The 22072-nt window shown below is 38.8% G+C and overlaps 1 protein-coding gene across 1 annotated transcript; it reads right to left on the minus strand.

Annotated features, from left to right (window-relative positions):
- Positions 1 to 2199: 2199 nt before the first annotated feature.
- LOC111866666 lies at positions 2200 to 18176 on the minus strand. Its single transcript, XM_023855839.1, has 7 exons — positions 18083 to 18176; positions 17698 to 17884; positions 15010 to 15167; positions 12403 to 12519; positions 10268 to 10402; positions 7856 to 7951; positions 2200 to 5365 (listed from the first exon to the last, which is right to left on the minus strand). Exons 1-7 carry the CDS (start codon positions 18159 to 18161, stop codon positions 4272 to 4274), a joined length of 1866 nt encoding a protein of 621 aa, XP_023711607.1. The 5' UTR covers positions 18162 to 18176; the 3' UTR covers positions 2200 to 4271.
- Positions 18177 to 22072: the final 3896 nt, after the last annotated feature.

The raw sequence follows: 22072 nt of genomic DNA on the forward strand, positions 1-22072 counted from the left end.
GGATGGTTGCTACAATCAAAGAAAAATCCGCATGAATCTCCCCACACATATCTTAGCCTTCAGGCCTTGCACCAAGCAACTATCATCTCTATGGGCCCTTAAGAGTGACAATCACTGGAATTCGCTTTTGTTTTGATGAGGAGGTGCAATGTGTAGTGCAAAAACTACTTGTGCAACCCACTCCCAAATGTGCAAGCTGTTATCCATGCCTTTCTTCATTCTTTGAAAGCATAAATGCAAGAAAATATGACTACAGTAACAAATCGAGCTACTTGCAATGTAAACTAAAACATGTATTTCACAACAAATAATTATATGCATCTGAAGAGCCTACGTATGTGACTGTACACACACACAGAAAACTAGTGCAAAGATATTGCACATAATGTCATCTCTTATATGACAGATCTGATTACATTACCGTGGGAATTAAACTGTTTATTGTGCAGTAGACCACTGCTGTCTCTTGAATATGTAACAAAGAAATTATCTAACTCATAAAGGTGGTTTTGAGAAAATCAATATTTTGTCTTTGAGACATGGATGTGCATATCGTCATTTCTTGCCAATTTATTTGAAGACATGAAGGTCAAGACTTACAGTGCCTAACAGCACATCAGCCACCAGATTATGCATCAGTAGCTCCTGTATGTGACATTTGTTCCAAACACCCACTTGCAACTGAACAATAATAAAAACTGTCATCTTGGTCATACTGCAAATTTATGGACTGAATAGAAATATAAAAGAAAATCAGCCAAAAGAAATATGAATGACCAGAAGAATCAGATGGTACATATAAACAGAAACAAATTTAATCAAGTAAAACTGGAGATTAAAGGGCAGAATAGAAGAAGACTGTAGGGCTGGGAGACTGCACAGTGGAACCTTGCTTAACGAGCACCTCTCATAACGAGTAATTCGCATAACGAGCAAAACAAATTGTAAAAAAAACGACTCGCATAACGAGTGACAAGAGGGAAAGTCCCGAGTTGTGCGCTTGCTACATCTGCCTGTGTTTAGCACTCGTTCCGCTAGCATCTTGGTGTCGCTTGTGATCACACATTTTTCCAAACTTGTGTTCAGACATATTATTTGTGTTTTTTTTTTGTGCAAAGTTTAACCCTTGCAAAAATGTCCCCAAAGAAAAAGCCGCAAAAAGACAGCCATAAGAGGATAAAAATAACCGTAGAAATGAAACATAAAATCATTGAAAAGCGAGAACGAGGTGTGAGCGTGGCTGATCTAGGACGCACATACAATCGGTCTACATCAACGATTTGCATGATCTGGAGTTGCATTGTGTTTCACAGCAAGAAGTTGTGGAGGAGAGTTTGTCAGAGGAGGAGGAGGAGAAGGAGGTAACAGCAAAGCAACAATCTTCTGGTGCAATAAGACAAATGCTGAAAGCATGGGAAACTGTTGCATTGTATACTGAGAAGCATCAGCCTAATAAGGCAGTGGCTGTGCGTGCTACAAATTTATTTAATGATAATGCTGTGTCGCATTTTCACCAAATTTTCAGGCGTCGGCAAAATCAAATGTCTCTAGACAGCTTTCTAGTAAAGAAGAATTAGATATGTATCATAAATAATAAACTAAATATTTCGATTTTTTTTTGTTTTCTGCAAATCGAATTTGCATTCCAGGACGATTCATTCCGCATAGAAGAAAAGATGAAGATGATTCATGATCCTTAACAATGTATATATAATTTTCTTTGAATAAACGTTATACATAAAATTTTTTGAGTATTTTTTTTTGGCATGGAACGCATTATCATATTTTACATTAATTTATCTGGAAAAAATTGTTTCGCTTAACGAGTGTTTCGCATTACAAGTAAGATTCTAGAACGAATTATGCTTGTTAAGTGAGGTTCCACTGTACTCTCATTAAATGATAATCTAGTGAGCTAACAGCAAAGGAATTACAATGCCAAAAATGAAATGTGTAGACTGAAATAAGATACTATGGAGCTCAACTGAGTGTTCCTCAGTATAAGGTTTTCCTTCATTTAACATTAAATTTCACAGTCACAAATCAATATCTCACTTAATTTTACCTCCATTCAAGATTCTCATCAGTTTAGTGTTCAAATGCACTGCTCTCAAAAGAAACCTTGCACAGGTGTTCCACTGTAGGACTAAAAGAAATGCAGCCCTATAATGAGGAACATCATGTGGAGATTCAACTGTATCATGCATTGATATCTGTTTATATATTATGAAAGCTTCAGTTTTAATAAAGCAGACATGGAAGACTACAACTATAAGAGACTATGAAGAGTTTTATCTTCTGGGATACGAGATTCTGGGATTCGTATGTTACTGGGTAGACTGGTGTTACTTGCCAGAAGATAGAACTCTTCATAATCACTAGTGTGAGAACCTCAACTCCCACATAAACAGATCATAATTGTTTATACAAACAGGTACAACAGTTCTGCACAATATGTGTCACACTGTCAAACATAAAACATGACAGTATGAAAATCGTCATACAGTAAAAATCACAAATTCATTTCAACCTGAAACTCTTACTTTTACCAATAACAGTGCAAACTGGACATCAACAATGTCATTACAATATAAAACGAATAACATATATTTTCAGTCCCAGGGTTGTAGGCACACAAAAATTACTTAAACGGTTTCCTTCCATAGCACTTCTGAAAATGTTTAAACATACTTTTGTACCACCAAACTACTATACCAGTCACACCACAATTCTTCAGATAGGAAGAATTTTCTAAATTTATGCTTGGAACATTCAAATTTAATAAACTAATTTGAGAGCAAAATTCTGCATTAAAAACTGTATACATATCATATTCAGAGTGAGAATGAAGAGCAGTAACTGAATTATAACACCTAGTGGCAATGACAAGGTATGAACGGCGGTAAAAATAGGGGCATGTCTGCTGACAGTTTATATTGAATGCCATGGTTACAGTGTCAAATGAGCTGTGACGATGCTGATGATGATAAAGAGTGGCCAGAAGGAAATTTGAAATAACTTTCAGACTATAATTATTCTGTCCCCAATTTCAGACTATCAAAATATGAACTTTATGAAAAGAATACTGTAATGTTTTTTTTTGGGGAGGGGAGATGTTCACAAATTACTTGGCATTTATGCAATTATGCTCAAGATTCATGAGTCACTGATTTTTCTGACTTTCCTCCAAAACATATCACTGGCCCACACTTTTCCCAATCAAGCATTACTCTTTCTTACTACAGCTGACAATCTCTTCTTTTCAGTGGTTCTCTGACTGATTATTTGGTTACTTTAAGACACCAATTTCTGAGCTATATTATCAAATAATACATGATTCCAAACTATGAATTGGCAGATATATGGGAGGAAGAAGTTATGGTCTATTTTAAGGCACCATTTTAGCATCTGCATGATGGGAATGAAGAAAATCATAAAACCTCTTGAGTAAGGCAAGCATTTCTTGACTGGGATTGAAACTAAATACCTTCCAAATATGAGTCAGAGGCAACAGAAATGTACCATTCCATTCAGGCTATGGAAATATGACTCTAATTACCGCCAACAAAGCTTCAACACCTTCCAACAGCTTCTGTGTAAGACACTTATATGCACTGCAACAAAACTGTTATCCCCTCTTAACAGAAAAAACATATTTTCAAAAATTATCTGGGCTACCAGTGGATACTATATGTACCACCTGCCATACTTGTCAATAACTTAGTATCTTTCAGGCACTGTAATACAGATGAATACTGGGTCAATTTAATGGAGAAATAATTTTAATAAAATATAATACAAATGATACCTCAACCCTGGAACTTATATTTAAAAATGTTAACTTAAAAACTATTAAATCAGTCACAACACTCCATTTCCTATGAAAACTTCTGCATAAAAGTTGGAATGCATTGGAAGAACGTGCACTATACCTTTCCAGTTTCCACCATACTGTAACTGCATTCATCTCTGTCTTCATGTAACAGTGATACATGTTTACGTGAGCAATGATACCCCTAAAACTTTACCTATGAAATCACACTAATAACCTGCCACCACACATAATATCATTCCAGTTTTAATAACGAAATGTGACAGTAGATAATGTGAACATATAACAAGGTTAATCAGCGCAGTTACCAATTAAATCATCTGATAATATATCAAGAAATAATAACAGTACTCATTTAATCTTAATCTCAGTGTAATAAACCCTGTAAATATATTTACACTACGATATATCTCCTCAAAGAAAGATGCTGAACACATCCTCAATCTTCACTGTTAGCAACCTGAGTCCTTGCATAGCTTCCTAAAGTCACATTGGGTGTAGCTGTATCTGCTGATTTGATTCTTGGATTTAGGTCACCTTGATTTGCGTGGATAGCAATGAAGGTGTCATGTAGGCACTGCAAAGGGTTTTCCTGGCTATGACAAACAACACTGAAGCTGCTTTCATCTTGTGTGATACAAGAAATCTTATTCACAGAACTGTCCACAAGATGAACAGTTGAGACGTCAGGTGAAGACTTGCCCATAACGCCCATATTCCTCGGGCTAACATCATCGGTATCAGGCACCTTCGGAGTGACTATTATATTCTCACAGCTGTTAACACCGACACCATTCTGCACTGTAATTTCACCTGCTCTTTCATAATTTCCCAGACTAGAGGCAGTATCTGGACTTGACACAACATTGTGATCATTTACATTGCTGCTTACCGTTAATGAAATTGCACTACCAAGCTGACAGCTTCTGTCCACTTCCTGCATCGACCGCTGCTGACCAGAAAGGAAAACTGGGCCAGCGTTCAACAAATCAGGAGCAAGTGTATCCAAGTATTCAGTGTTACCTCTTAATTGTGCATTTTCCAGATGCTCCACTTCTGTGCTTGGACCCAGAAGCGAGTCTCTTTCGCATGGGATGTCATCCACGCTGTCAGGATCTACTGAACTGGCTTCAGGATTGGCATGAGGTAGGGTTTCATGAGATGCATAAGGAGGAGGAGGACCCTCTCTGGGAGGAGAGGCAACAATTTCACAGTACGGAGGTGGGTCTATAGGCCGTCCCACAAATTGAACACCGTTATTAATGTTGTAAGTAACTAAGAGACCTGAGTGTGGGGAAACTGATGATGCTGGGGGGTAAGAGGGGCGATTTAACAGCACATCCAGATCGTACAGAGGCATATGCTGCAAACCATGATGGTGGTGGTGTGGAGCTCTGTTACCAGTAAGTGGAGACATCATAATTCCACCCCTAGCAGTAGGGCAACGTGTGACTAATAATGAACGTTTCATGTGAACACGGCAAATTGCAATAACAAGAATCGTTACAATGAACATGAATGCCATGGCACAGCCTTCAGGTTCAAAGGAGGACAAGGATCAGCCAGAAAGAAAGAGAGAGAGATACATCAATTTCTCTATTTGAGCAAACATGTATGAGTGAGTCTGATTATTGAAAATGGTTACAGCTTGAACAAAGACAAAAGCAGCATGGTAGCCATTGAACACTGTTACTTATCGTGTCATGTCTACAATTCTTAACTGAAGGCACAAAGTTGCTGTGTTCACCTTTGGAAGTACTCAGTTGATCTGATCTTATCTGATGAAACATATGTACCATAAAAGAAGGACATGACTATGAAATAACAAACACTATGGTTCATACAAATTATATTGCTACATGGGAGCTGAATGAGGCAACTTTAGAAAGCAAAATGTCATACAGTTGTTACTGTGTGTAAAGATTTTGGATTAAATGTCAATTTGGAAAAAGAGTATGGTTAGGAAAATATTCCATATGACACGAGACATGGAAATGATAAAAATAAATAACAAAAAATGAGTTTTAAATAATTATGAAGTAAAATATTGACACACAGGCATGTACAAAAAGAAATTACAGAAAGAATAAAAAGTATAGGAAATTTTTACCAGTTAATTAGGGATATATTTTGCAAATGGAAAATGCCAAAAGCAGGAAATATGCTTTTATTTAAAAATTACTACATGCCCTTTTTAACATATGGACATGTAAGAAGGCTATGAGCAGCTGGGATGAGATACTGAACAAGCACAGACGGAGGCAGCAGGAGAGGGACGTTAAGAAGTGAACAGAACTAGACAGAATTCAAAGATAAATACAGTAGACCCTTGTTTTATACCAGAATTAGGCTCATGGAGATGCCGGCGTATACCGAATTGCCATAAATGAAAGACGAATTGTATTTCAATTGAATGTGCTCCAGGTACACAAAATTTGAAATTACTCTTGTAAAGCAATACAAAGCGTTTGTATATTTTAAACACAAACATAACATATGGATTTATATCATATTTACTCTGTAATAAAACATGAATATGCAGGCACTACTGACGAAAGGATCCTAAGGGCCGACGGGTTCAAGTGAAGGCTCTTCAGATTTCCTTTTAAAACGAGGAGGGTTCTTTGCCTTCCTTCATGTCCCCTTTCCCGCAGAACATGACAGTAGGGCTGCAGGACTGCACTGATTCCTCTGCTAACAAGACAGCTCAGTTCCCAGTCAAGATATATGTCGCCTATCCTCTGCAGGTAACTATCAATCCCAGCCAGGATTTCCTGCAGGTCATAGATTTCTACAGAGTGTAAAACAGGCTCTTTTTGTTCTTGCTATTTTTGTTTCCATGTCAATTATGCAGCCAAATCTTCCAGTTCCTCATTTGTAAGAGGCTGAGGATGGCTCTTTGGGGAAAACATGGGAAATGAACAAGATATACAAAAGTATACAAGGTATGCCATCTATAAAACAATATTCTGTACTTAAAAACAAAGAAGACACTACTGTATCAACATTTGCTTTTATTATGCTTTTACAGATGCAACATGTTTCGACCCTTATATCAGCTCATCATCAGGTGTACAACGCTCCAGTTTAAAGTGATGAATTGCAATTAATTATCATCTAATTGTTCGAATAAGGATCGTTATTGTGCCTTGGAATTATCGAAATGTGTAAATATATGTATTAAGTTTGCATTTAAATAATTTCAAGACACGATAAGGATACTTATTTGAAGAATTAGATGATAATTAATTGCAATTCATCAGCTCATACTGGAGCATTGTACACCTGATGATGAGCTGGTATAAGGGTCGAAACATGTTGTGTCTGTAAAAGCATAATAAAAGCAAATGTTGATACAGTAATGTCTTCTTTGTTTTTAAATCCAGAATATTGTTGTGTAGATGGCATACCTTGTATACTTTTGTATATCTTATTTATGACACACAACAGGATGTAAACTATAAAGATGGGAAATTAATACTAGAAATTTTTCAAATCTGTGGATATTTAAACTGGTGTATATCAAACCACTGTAAACCAAGGGCCCACTATACAATAAAACATAAATGAATAAGCAGCAGAATATGATGGTAGGGGCATGTTTTAAGAATGCACAAAGACAGAATCCCAAACATTGTCTTCAACATGAACATAAAAAAAAAGAGAGAGAGAGAAAAATAATGATGAAAATGAAAACATGTTATGGAAGATGTAATGCAGAAGTTAGAAAGAACACGAAAGGAAACTAAGAAGAAGCTTAAAGAAGACAGAGATAAATGGAGAGGCTCAGTTACTGAGTGACCCATATAACAGAGAAAACAAATACTAAAAGTTGTCAGGTAAATTTCACTTCTGCACATATCAAAACCAATAGAATCCCACTTTACCCAATCATTCTTTGCACTCACGTTTTCTTTAAGCTTTTCTCAAGCCCATTATTCTCTTATATTCACACTGACAAATGCCTCAATATGCCATATATTTAAGATGTTCATTTCTAAATGCAGTACATGTAACACTCACCTACAACTGTATAAATTGTAGTCTGAAGGAATCCCATGTCATTGAGACCCTGGGGTGGTGGTTCATTCATGTATCCTGGACCATGGTCCATGAATGCTACATTAACAGAAAAAACACACAGGAATAAGACTTCAATAAGACCCATTTACAACATATAGAATGACTGTGCAAGCACTGAACAAGTCTGCTTAAGAGGAAATGCTTCTGACTTCTATTTGGGAGGTGCCTGGTTCAAACCTCAGATGGGACACTCAATATTCTCAGATCCTCCAACCAAATGAAAGACAGTACCTTAAGTTACATCATAAATGCTTCTTTCCACATCCTTTCCAATTCATTCAGCAATACAGTCTACAGAACACTGTCATCAAATAAACTACTGGAGGGAGGGAAAACAAACAAGCAGACCAAAAAATAGAACAATGCAACCATACACCCATACTTCTAAAATGTTCCAAAGCAAACTTTACAGCCTGTTTGTTGGTGACATGGGATGGAAAGTACCAATTGTCATGCACGCCATAACACAGAAAGAAAAACACTGTACTACAGGAATTGAATCAATTAATTCTTCTTGGTTATAAACAAAATTGTTGAAAGTAGCATATGCCAAAAGCAAAACAATATATTGCAGTGTGTAGAACCATTACTGGGTATTCACTGCTAGGCAAGAGACTCTTAATAAGCAAGCATATGCACCTGTCACCAGGCAACGCCTTTGCAAACAAACACGTTCCCACGGAAATGATTGGCGTACAACGAGCGGTGTTTTCTATGTGGTCCGTGCCAAGATGTTATAAGCAAGGGACAATTTTAGAAGTTAGTTGTCAGTAGTCAGAATTGTAAGGGAGCCTGTGAAGAAAAGACTTGGACAGTGCAGTTTAAGAATCCCCACTGTTAGAAGATGTTACCAGGGAACGCATAGTAAAGACAGCAGACTGAAAAGACTTAGTGTGTGCTGTAGTGATTTGTAAAGTGTGGAAATCAGTGATGACGCTATAATTATGTGTAGTCACAAGTCATGTGTTAAAGTGGTAAATACATCCAATCTCCAATCCAAACCCCATCTACAGTCACACTCTTACATGTGACAACTAAGGTTGGAAGTGGTTGGACTGGACACTGCATTGGATCATGATCATTATACCACCACACTACAGAAAAAGAACAAATGATGACATGCCTCCTGGCTGAAATCAGAAACTGAAGAAGATGAGAGAACAAATGAAGACTAACCATGCAAAAATGGATGCTAATCTAGACAGGATGGAAGCCAAAGGAATCCACTCTTGCCGCTAGAAACAACGTCTGAACATATTTCTTCACGAGATTCTGTAGCATCTCCACTTTGAAGAGAATGCATATACTGTATATACAACATTATGTCGGTAACAGGTTAATAAAATGCATGGCAAAAATAAACATTTTTTAAACCTAATATGGTCAAAATGGGGGGCATGCAGTAGCATAGTTGGTTGAGGCACTATGCTACAAGCCAGAAGGTTGTGGGTTCAAGTCCCGATGAGGTTATTGGATTTTTTTCAATTGACATAATCCTTCCAGCTGCACTATGGGCCCGGGGTCGACTCAGCCTCTAACAGAAATGAGTGCCAGGAATTAATTAAATAATTTTCCTGGAGAGTAAAGCGTGGCTGACAACCTTACCACCAACTTTGAGCCAATCATCTTGATAATGTGGGACCCTCAACATCTCACAACTGTATGGGCCTTCATGGCCTATTACAGGGATACCTTTACTTTACTTTTTACTTTAATATAGTCAAAATGTGAACAGAGTTCAAACTATTCTTAAACAACAGGTATAGCTTAGAGATAAATTTGTAAACATACTGTACAATTACAGCTGATACAATGAGACCATAGATTATAAATCAAGTACACAAAACAGCCGGAAGCAAGACCCACTTGCATGTACACTCAGCTGCTGAAGTGGTCAAACAGTGTAGCCATTAGGATTGGCAATTAAATTTCCACAACTAATAGGTCTACATTAATATACTGACTGCCTCCGTGGTCTATTGGTTAGAGTTCCTGGTTACAGATCCAGAGGTCCCGGGTTCGATTTCCAGAGCTACCAGATTTTCTGAGAAGCAATGGGTCTGGAATGGGGTCCACTTACCCTCGTGAGCATAACTGAGGAGCTACTTGAATGGAAAAGTAGCGGGTCCCATCCAGAAAACCGAAATTAATGGCTGTGGGAATCCGTTGCACTGACCACGCGACACCCTCTATCCACTAAAGTTGGCACTAACTTCATCGACAAGCGGTGGTCGCTTGGTAGGTATAGTTCACTTGCAGTTTAAGACCACGGAATTTTATTAGGTTTACATTTTATAATGATATAAAAACTGCAACTGTAAAGTAAATTAGTCATTTCCTTGGAGGACTCACATTTAGACAACTGAAGGCAACAGGGGGGCAAGACCCTTGCAGTGCAATTTGAATCGTGGATTGTATCACAGCACCAGTCTATCGGAATGCAGCGATGGTCATCACAGCGAAGCTTGTTCTCACATGGATTTGGTCCTAGCAACATAAAATAATGTCACATCATTCACGCGTTACAGGCTATGGGGAGGGTCAGGAAGCTAGGGCAGGATACAGTGAAATCTCAACTTAATAAATCTCTAGGGGAATGGCCTCACTTACACTAAAAAACGTTTTATATTAAATGGGGGTTAAATAAAATTATCAAGAAATTTCTCATCTTATAAGACTGTACATAATTACAATAAATAATTTCTTTATAACTGAAGTTTGAGAAACTCAACACTGACATGGCTCATTGCCCAAGAAGATTTTAGCATATTTATTCACTGTGAAAGCTTCAAATCTTGCACAATTAGAGAAACTTTTTTTACACAAATATATACATTACATGTGATACAGTGACTATAGACAGGGTATCAATTGGATTTACTGAACGCTTACAGATCGTAACTATAAGTCATTACAGCGCTATAGCTAATTCACAAACTCAGCAGTTCATTACAGCACATACTAAGTCTTCTCAGTCTGCTGTGTTTTTGCCAGTCATCGTCTGATAACAGCTTCCGACGCTGTAGATCCCTCAACTACCAGGTTCATGTCCTTACTGGCCAGTGACTCTCACACAACTGACTATGCTCTAGATGTGACCTGCTTGTAACATCTCAGCACAGACTGCATAGTAAACACCGCTTCCAACATTTTTTTTTCTGTTGCATCACAAGGCTGTTGCATGGACTACGTAGAGAACATCGCTTCCCAAGTTCGTTGGTGCATTAGGAATCCATTGCTTACAAAGTCATTACTTAGCACCAGGTCTATATGCTATAGTATTTACATGATCAATAATAACAAATAATTTCTAAGACAATTACTGACATATGAAACTAATATGGAAAGAACCTCAGCTGAGAAACGAAGCAACTATGGTTCCGCAAGCAGTGTGGCTCTGAAGCATGTTTATTATGTGACATGACTCATCAAACATTATGGTTGCATGGTAATGATTTCAAGCAAGGAGGAAATGCTATTTTGACCACATCTGCACAAACCTGAGGTACAAGCTCTGCTAGATTAAAAACCTCCCATACTAAATACAGGTTACTTACTAAAAAAAAAATTCACTGAAAACAAACAGGTCAGATGTAATGCCCAAGACATGTTTGGTAGGTGCTTGGTTCAAATCTCAGCCAGGAACTGAAGTTATGATGGTTTTCCTCAGTCCCCAAAGCAAATGCTGGTAAGCACCTTTATCAGGCCATGATTGCTTCCTTCTGAATCCTTTCTGATTCCTCACTGACCAACTGTCCCACCATCTGATGCTGTACAGTCTTGATACCAAGAATGCCATTAAAGAACTCCCCCCTCCAAAAAATTCATGGAATATGTAAAACAATACATTACACTGATCCTCCAAACCTACTTCATGCTCCTGGATTTACAGTTTCCCCTCATTCAGCAACAATATCAATGATCCCAAGTCAATGAACTTAGTGTTAGGGCATCTCCATTTCATATTTCCCACAGTTTAGGGTTCAGCATGAAGCAGCAAGCAAGCAGAGCTCCCTGGTTCATGCTGGTTTCTTGCTTGGCTTATTCTTCAATCCTGAATATGAGTACATGTTCCTTTGAAACGTCAGTTGACTTTCAGTCAACTACATGTATATCCCAGAAGACAGGACTCTTCATAATCACCACTACGAGAACCTCAAATTCTGTGTGTTCTAAGCATCTGAGTCACTATTAATTCACATGATACTTGAGATACCAAACGCACTAGTTCTGGTTTTCATTTCCGTGGTAACGCCTCTTATATATGCGTTGTCACGTGAACATGTTTGTCACCTGGACAACGATCCAGAACGATGGATACCGAGCCGTTGCCTAACAATGGACGCTCGCTTAGACTCAGATATTCTGGCTTTTAGGTGGCACACCACATTACTATCTGTAACATTCTAATATATCCAATTACCTATCCAAACCCCATCTATAGCCAGTCACATAACAATATATTTCTTTATGAATGACATGCTTACCACATTCATCCCTTGACTCATCCTCTCCAGTTTTGCAATCAGGAAGTCCATCACACATGTAACGCTTCATAATACACAAGCCACTTAAACACTGGAAAAAGTGCGGACCACACCTCTCTGAAATTTCAAAGTTGCAATTAGAATCTGTTTCGCATTCACATCCCCTAATAAATTTCATATACTAATTGACACATACAAAAAGATGTATACAAGATTCTTGTCCAATTGGCAAAGTTAGTCAATGCAGTCAGCACTTGGATGGGTGACCACTAGGAAAAACATGCCACTGACTACACAGTCCAACATCGCCTAACTTCAGAGGCTGATTTAGCATCATAAAATAATGTAAAAACTACTTGTATATGCAACATACCTCAATAAAAGTCTAATGTAAGACTACATTTTCATTCAGTTAATCCAAGTTTACATTTCTCCCCTTCCTATATGTTATTTTAGTTCTGCTTTCAGTAAGTAAAAAAGTAAAGTAAAGGTATCCCTGTAACAGGCCGTGGAGGCCCATAGCGTTGTGAGATGAGGTTCCCACACTTTCTCTAGACAATTGGCTCATAGATGGCAGCAAGGTTATCAGCCCTACATGCCGGCCACTCTTCACTCCCAGGAAGATTCCAGGTACTCATTTCTGTTAGAGGCAGAGTCGACCCCAGGGCCATAACGCGGCCGGAAGGATTAGGTAAATTGAAAAAAATCCAATGACCTCATCGGGACTTGAACCAACGACCTTCCGGCTTGTAGCATAGTGCCTCAACCAACTATGCTACCACGTGCCCCAGTGCTTTCAGTATTATATAAAAGAGAGCTATTTTTTATGAGTGCCCACAACTCATAAATGGATTCTAGGGCCTTGCTTGATAGAGAGAGGCCAAAATGTCAGCAAAGAACACACCTGGAGGCATCAGACAAACAACAAATATGCAGTCATTACAGAGAAGGATGGATCCACCAACTGTCCAAAGCTCCACGTGCTTTAGCATAATCATAGAAATTTTCTATAAGGTAAAATCAAACCTAACACAATCCTTTCTAACCTTCCCAACTCCGTAAACTGGCACAAAATTTGTTTGCAACTGTTACTCACAATACCAACCCTTCTAACCTACCCAACCCTGGCAACATATAATGTAGAATGATGGCTCCAGTATGTTCTTCTGAAATGTTGTTAATGATTTAACAGACTGTATACTGTCACACTCCAGAACGCAGTGATCTCCACAGGAACTACTGCGAAAGCTCATATCTCATATTTAAACAGCTGGCCTCCATGTCAACAATTAAACCTTGGGATATCACAAAAAATGTGCATACTGAAGGGAACTGGGCGAATGAAATCACATAAATTATAAAATAAACAAAAGAACTCCGTGGCCTGTAGTCCGCAAGCAAACTATACTGACCAAGCGATTGCTGCTTGTCAGCAAAGTTGGTGCAAACTCTTGTGTATAGAGGGTGTCAGGTGGTCAGTGCAATGGATGCCCACAGCTGTTAATCTCGGTTTTCAAGGCTGGAGCCACTACAGTGGAACCTCGCTTAACAAGCATAATTCATTCCAGAATCTTACTCGTAATGCGAAACACTCGTTAAGCGAAACAATTTTTCCCATATAAATTAAAGTAAAATATGATAATGAGTTCCATGCCAAAAAAAATACTAAAAAAATGTTATGTATAACGTTCATTCAAAGAAAATTATATATACATTGTTAAGGAGCGTGAATCATCTTCATCTTTACTTCTATGCAGAATGAAGCAACCTGGAATGTGAATTCGATTTGCAGAAAAAAAAAATCGAAATAATTAGTTTATTATTTATGATACATATCTACTTCTTTTTTACTAGAAAGCTGTCTAGAGACATTTGTTTTTGCCAACGCTTCAAAATTTGGTGAAAATGCGACACAGCATTATCATTAAATAAATTTGTAGCGCACATAGCCACTGCCTTATTAGGGTGATGCTTCTCAATGTACAATGCAACAGTTTCCCATGCTTTCAGCATTTCTCTTATTGCGCCGGAAGATTGTTGCTTTGCTGTTACCTCCTCCTCCTCCTCCTCTGACAAACTCTCCTCCACAACTTCTTGCTCTGAAACACAGTGCAACTCCATAAACTCTTCAGTGGTCAGCTCTTGGCTGTGCTCTTCCACAAGCTCATCGATATCATTGTCTCATCACTCGTTATGCGAAACGTCGCTCGTTAAGTGAGTCATTTTTTTACAATTTATTTTGCTTGTTATGTGAATTACTCGTTACGAGAGGTGCTTGTTAAGCGAGGTTCCACTGTATTTCCTTGAAATATCTCCTCAATTATCCTCACGAGGCTGAGTGGACCCTGTTCCAGACCCACTACTTCTCAGAAAATCTGGTATCGCCGGGAATCGAACCTGGGACCTTTGGATCTGTAGGCAGGAACTCTGACCTCTAGAACACAGAGGCGGTCCCACATAAATTGTGGCAGAACATTAAAAAACAATTTCTTTCCTCGAAACTGGAAGGCAAACTTATATTGGGCAAATAGAATATGAGTAGATTTAGTGACTGCTATCACAGAGTAAACACATGACTACGTTACAATTATATGTTTTGATACATACTGTTCTTTACAACAACCAGCACCACCTGCTGAAACTCAGTCTGCTCTTCATCAGAACTTATTGCTTGGCATTTGTAGTCACCACCATCACTCTCTTGCAAGTTCTGAACCACAATATTCACTTCATTGTAGCTCTCGTTCCGGAGAACTCGAGTTATACTGAAATGTCACAGAAGTGACAATCAGATAACACTAACTACTGTTTCTGAGCAGTCATGTTGATGTGTTTATTAACACATTTATGTTATTTTTAAAGGCAAAAAATATGCATATTAAGGTCAAATGGCGAGGAAAGGAAAAGCTTCCCACAATGAACGGACAATGTCAGTGAATTGATTTTCTGTGTCGTGCCTACTTGTACTATTTGTGTAAACATTTTTCTTGGAGTGCATAAATGTTATTTTAGTATAAATATTCATGACAATGTTTTTAGATCTGAAAAATAAAACCAGACCTACTAATCATAGGGTCAACCAACGACTGCAGGATGTTTTCCATAAAGACTTGATTATTACAAGTAAAATATCAAATATTTCCACAAAAAAAAGTTGAAAAATCTTGCATTGGTTACTGTCATTACTGACAACATTCTTTAAAATACTTTCAAAAGTTAAATACAGGGAGATCGAGAAGTCGCGCACATCACATTACACAATTATATTTTGCTGGTTTAATGCACAAGACATATAGCACTTACTATTAATGTTTATAACCTTACATCTTAAAAATGCAAAATTAAAACATGTCTTTACAACATATGCTCGAAATGGCTTCCCTGTTCAGTAATGCATGCGTGAGCTCTTTTTACCATGTTTGAGGCCACTTTGTGGAGCACCTGTAAACTGATGCTGTTAATCGCTGTCATAATGTTCTTCTTGAGGTCATCCAGTGTATGTGGATTGTTTTTATAGACAATTCCTTTGAGGTACCCCCAAAGGAAAAAATCTGCGAGTGACAAATTGGGTGAATGCGGGGGCCACAATCCTTTTGAAATGAGACGGTCACTGAAAAACTCGTGCAAGAACTGGTTTCATTAGATGTGTGACATGTGGCATCATCTTGCTGCAACCAACACTTACGTTCATCAGCTTCAAGAAGCGCAATAAACTGTGATGATCTCTTGGTACGCTGGACTGTTCACTGCTGTTTGAAAGAAAATTGGGCCCACTATTCGACGTGATACAGCACACCACACCACACTCCAATTTTTTGACAGTGCCAGGGCTTTTTATGTAACACATGTGGATTTTCAGATGACCAAATCCTATTATTTTGACTGTTCACGTAGCCACTAAGGTGGAAACCACACTTCGTCAGTGAAGAAAACCCAGTCAAAGTCTTCAATTCCATGGTTGCCAACAATGTTCCACAGTGAAAACTCATTCTTGTTGAGAAAACGACATGTCTGTCACGCAATAAACAAAGCTACACTGCAGCCGTCCTATGACCGATACATGATAGATGGCATTTCTACTCGTTAGTACTCCTACAGTACCATCTAGTGGTAGGAGATATAATTATATTAACTGCAATATGATTTATGACAACTTTTAGTCTGATGTGCACGACTTTTCAATCTCTCTGCATATATGACAATAAGTGATTATATAAGAAAACCAATTCAGATTTCTGAAGGATCTCACAATGGATAACACCTTATATAAATAATCAGTTGTGAAGTTTATGTGCCCTCAATAACAAGAAGCATTTAGGTGGAATAACTTTTGACCTGACCCTGGTAAAGCATTTGTGTGTGACTGTGTTGACAATGATTTGTTTCTATTAAAACTAGCTTCCAGAGGATTCAAGTTACAGAGAGAGAGTGGTCTAAATCATATTGTAATGACAGAGAACAGAAATAAATCCCTTAATTCAAATTATAACAATGACATATGGCAAAATATTGATTCCCACAAGGATCAACACTTGGAGGACCTCTGTTTCTTTCAGATCAATGATTTGGACTTAATCATCAATTCTGCATCCAAACCTGAAATCTTTGCTGATGCAAGTATTATTATTATTCTGCATCAAGAAACTGACTAGTTCCAAAATTACTTGAATGATCTCCTTACTAGATTCATCAAATGACTTACAGTTCATAATTAACATCACAATACAGTTTTTGGGCATCCTATTGCATCAGTTGATTCATGACATACAGTGTTCTGCAACATATTGGCCAAACTACAGAAACATGTTCTACAGATCATCTTGCACAAAAAGTGTCCAACAAACTACATGTCAATTTTACACCATTATTAAGTACTCACTTGGTGTAGCAATGAATAGAAAACATCCTTTCAATTCGCCCTCATTATGATTTTAAACCCTTACTGTGATTAAGTTTCCATATTATTAAAACACATGTTAGACATGCCCATCATTAGATTGTCTGCATGCTGACCAATCATTGTTAATGTTGTGTGTGTCCCAGTTTCTGATGCTAACAGTGGCTTTATCTATGGTCTCTACTAACTGATGCCTTGGTTCTGATTTACCAACCACTTGACCATTCCACCAACACCTCACAACTGATTAAACATACACAACCCAAAACAGTGCATCTTCTCTCACATTTTCAGTAGACTCTACTCTGACTTCTGGTAATATAAAGATGATCCCCATTTGATATACTTTACACATAAAAAATAATACTTTCATTATGAATACTCAAGATTGTACATACCTGTTTTGGGAATGATATGGTGTGTGAATTGTTATTTGAAACCTTGGTACTGAATTATTGCTTGCTGATGTTATTTTACAGGTTAGGTTTAATGTATCACCTTTCCTCAATACAATAGACGGCCCTGATGAAAAATGTGTGGAAGAAAATTGTAACCCATATTCTTGCTCAGTATGATGTTCCAGGCCTGGAAATAGAAAATAAAAGTAACGTTAAACCTTCTTCATTTGGGTAATATACCATAAGCTGGTACTTTCAATGTTAGACGATCTTGAGGTTAGGTATTATGACATATGCAATTTCCCACATCAATCCAACAGGTTATTACAACACAACTGCATCTACATTCGTTGCAACAATTCATGTACGGCAAATCTATACATACACAGAAATCGTGACACCAGCGTACAGACAACCAAAATCATAAAAACAAACACCGCCATATTTAATGCTGTCAAGGCCATCTACGCCTTCTAAGCTTTTTCGAACGTACATGTTTGTTCAGTTTTTCAAAAATTCAAAAGTCAAAGGGCATAGTAATTTGTGTGCATTATATCTGTCTCTCTCGATCTGGTCCGCGTGATTACTCCATTTAGTCAAATAATTATGATCGGTAAAATGTGTCTACTCTGTATAAATGTAAACAGATTTGTGGAATTTGAAGACATGACTTTTTAGTAATATTGATGGTGTCGAAGTAAAAATCTTCCGTGATGGAACCAATAAGGTAAAAGTAAAGTTGCTCCTGTGCTTAATTAAGCACCACGCCTTCAGGTAAAGGGCCAAGTCCCGGTGCTGCTAGAGGCAAAACCCTAGAGACTGAAGTCCTTATAATGCCCATTAGTTTTATCTATGCTGATTCGACAATCTCCAGTCTAGGCCAAACCAAATACAGCATTGACATAGTGTCCTCCTCTTTTTGAATACTGACAGCAGGGTATGACAGCCACCCTGTCATTCACTGACAGGGGCAGCTGAGCCCCACCATTGGTCCCAGCTGGACTCACAATTAAACTTCAGCTGAACCCTGTTTCCAGGAGAAGTGTCTTCCCTTTTCTAGTCATCTGCTTCTACTGGCTGTTCCATTTCATCTTTTTGATAAGCTACTCACAACCACCCTGTCCCTATCAGCAGACATTCAGTTTTATCCTCATGGATCCCTTTCCAGAGCCCCTGAGAGATTTTTGTCTTGCTCTTCACAGCAGCAGAGGACCAAACAGTTAAATTCTCCAATGCAGGAGGTGAATCATCTCCTGTATTACTAACAGTAAAATTTCTATGACCACCGACCTTCATCGATTGACAGGGATAGAAGCTGATCCCCTAGTGGTGGTCCACCTGGACCTGCAACCAAGCTCCGATTGCAGCTTCAGTTACTCTGAGAAGTTCATTCATCTACCTGGCCCACTACTTCATTAATCTCTTCAGTTCTCCTTGGTAGTCAGGTTACTCACCCCTAGGAAGGGGCCTCATACAGTCTTACCCTCAGTGGATCCTACATCAGATCCCCCAAGAAATTCTGACTGCCTCTCCATGACAGCATATGACCAAGCCCTCCAAAGCATGAAGAAAAAGCTCCCCCCTTGGAGCACCGATGGCAAGCACAGTTCAGTCATCTTATGCCAAATACAGGGACAGCTTAGCCCCTACCTGGTTCCACCTAGATCTGTCATCAAACACCAGAGAAGCACTTTGCCTTGAGGCAGGAAACCCCCTTGGGTGCTACTGCTAGCCTGTATAATTCCTTTCCTTAGTGGTTATATCACTCCCGTCCAGTGTCTCTTGGAAATTTGGCTGAATATGAGACACTCTAATTTGCTTATGCATGCAGTGGGCACAAAATACAACAATCATCATTATAAAGAGAACAGACATTAAGCATCAGAGAACATTGTAAAATTTTGCAAAACTGAAAACAGCTGGAATAAACAAACAATTAACTGTGTATATCGTATATGAGGAAAATATACATTTAAATGTTGCAGAAAACATATCACATAACTCTTATCAGCGTCTGAGAGTACACAAAAAGTTTTCAATATAAATATTTCTATAGGTGAAAAAAGAAAACCTCTTTTATAATCCTAACCTACTAAAGCCCTTTAGCTTAAACAGTAACAAATATGGAACAGAACCAATAAATTAATACAAATCTATACTGATGATTCCAAATTCCTAAATGGAGATTCTGGTAGTGCTTTCTACAGATACAATAACGGCAAGGAACTTCTTTTTGAAACTAATCATAAGGTGTATTCCATAACTTAAGGGAGAAATACGTAATTGCAATATATCTGGCTCTAAAATATCTTGGTAACTGAACTTCCAGAAACATATTCTCTTCACAAACTCTTCAGCAGCTCCCTCAGCTATCATAATTTTATGAAAGTTCACAGATAATTTTGAAGGAAACAGCACTGAATACCAACTGTAGAGAATAATAAATTTCAGCAGTCTTAATTTCCATTTCACATCTACGGCATTCCTTCTTTTCTCTACTGAGATTTATACACCATAAAAGGGAACAGAACAGATAGAAGATACTGTTTTTGAGTTCTTTGCCCCATCAGTAGCAGGGCTGGTGTGGCTTTGTGAGAGTGTAAAAGAAATTCTCATAAGTGCTGCACCCCAGAAGATAGCCAATGAAATGTGCTTCTTCTCCTGAGTCACAGGAATTATGTTTATATAATTCCTAATTTACATTTTGAGTTTGGGTAGCTCAGTTGGTATAGTGACTGGCTACAGCCTGGACAACCAAGGAGTTAGGGTTTGAGTCCTGATGGGGGCAAGAATTTTCACTTCTCCATGTCATCCCAGCCAACTCTGGGGCCCACGCAGTCTCCTATCCAATGGGTACCTGGGGCTCTTTCCCAAGGGGTAAAGCGGCCGGGGCGTGAAGCTGACCACTCACCTCCAACTAGTGCCAAGGTGAAGAAAACGTGAGTCTAGAATACAGTCCTAACAGAACCTGGACACACTGTGTACGATCAAGTCTGGTCCCTATGCCATCTAACTGCCTCTCAGCAAGCACTAGGCGCTTATGTTTTTGTTTCTCGTCTATTAGGAGTCTCGTTGTTCTAAGATTGTTCACCAGATTATGAATTGCTTGTCTACTGAGAACTCTTTTACCACGAAATTTACGGCGTTATTTTCGCCGACACTTTCCAGCAGATCCGTGTTATACAGAAATACACGTTGCTCTTGAAGAGTACTGCACCATGACTTGCCACATTGTTCACTAACTGTAATGAGAACATGTGTCTTAATGGTTCTGGTAAGTGCTGCCTACTGCTGAAAAATTATAAACAAACTCCCAAGCAGGAACCGCACTGCTAGCCGTGAAACATAATACCGTCAAGCGGTCCAAAAGTAAATTACTTCCCTTCAATACAAACGTTATCGGCCATCAGGCATGCTGATTCATCGGCAAAATTCGTAAGCACCTCGCGGCAAACAGCGCACCGGTCGCCGTGAAGCGCAGAGCCTAGAAGCGGTCGACAAAGTTATTTCCCAGATGCTGAACTACCTGAATTGATGTTCACAGTTCGATGGTTACATTTCAGAAACCAGAAGCCAGCGATACAGTAGAGTGTATATAAGTGTACTGACCTATCAATGGGGGGTGGGTGAAGGATGTCGCGTCTGCGGGTCTTATCGCGTAAGGTGACCTCTACCCCGCAAGAGAGGCGAGAGGAGATAGGAAGGCTTGTCGGAAGACAGACTATAAGCTCACACATCTGCAGTGGAAAGATAAGTAGAAAGCAAAGGTGGCTCAAGCGGTAACGTTCCTAACTTGTGTTCCGAAGGTTCCAGTTCGAATACCGCCCGAGACGCCGATAACACAGACTAAAAATGTTTTGGTTTTCCTCAGGCCCTCGAGGAAATTTCCGGAATAGCATCTCAGATTAAGGCTTGACCGCGTCCTTCCATATCCTTTCCGATTCATCATTTGACGCTATATATCTGAGCTACTGATGGCGTCATTAAATGAAACGCAGGTAAATAAAATAAGTTCGGATATGTAGGCAAATAACAGTTTATCCCCACGAGATATACTGACGCAGCCCCACACTGACCTTTTATCATACCGCTATGCTTGCAGCAGAACTCTCGCGTTTGGTTCGTCCACTTTTGTCTCTGTATAGGCGCGTTATCAAAACCAGCTGTCATATGCTGGATAGCGGCACGTCGGTCCCACCCACACTCTCTGAGAAGTAGCTTGTGAGAGAGGCCTCAACCAGATTCATGGGCAGTCAGCTCACAGTCACCAGAACCACAAGGGAAGCCGTATGGCGATAGCTCTTCCGGAGATATCAGGTTAAAATATGGGGACAGGGCCGTTTCCGCAATTCAGATACCTGGAAATATTTTCTTC

The sequence above is a fragment of the Cryptotermes secundus genome, unplaced genomic scaffold (assembly GCF_002891405.2).
Source record: "Cryptotermes secundus unplaced genomic scaffold, Csec_1.0 scaffold2142, whole genome shotgun sequence".
Classification (NCBI taxonomy): Eukaryota; Metazoa; Arthropoda; class Insecta; order Blattodea; family Kalotermitidae; genus Cryptotermes; species Cryptotermes secundus.

What these genes read in the sequence shown, in the direction of transcription:
- LOC111866666 (XM_023855839.1), bottom strand. Translation starts at nt 18,161, where the DNA reads ATGGCCTTGACAGCATTAAATATGGCGGTGTTTGTTTTTATGATTTTG. An exon ending in GCTGGTGTCACGATTTCTGT is followed by an intron (nt 17,885 to 18,082) that starts GTATGTATAGAT and finishes TTCTATTTCCAG; the next exon opens with GCCTGGAACATCATACTGAG. An exon ending in GCTGGTTGTTGTAAAGAACA is followed by an intron (nt 12,520 to 15,009) that starts GTATGTATCAAA and finishes TTGAAATTTCAG; the next exon opens with AGAGGTGTGGTCCGCACTTT.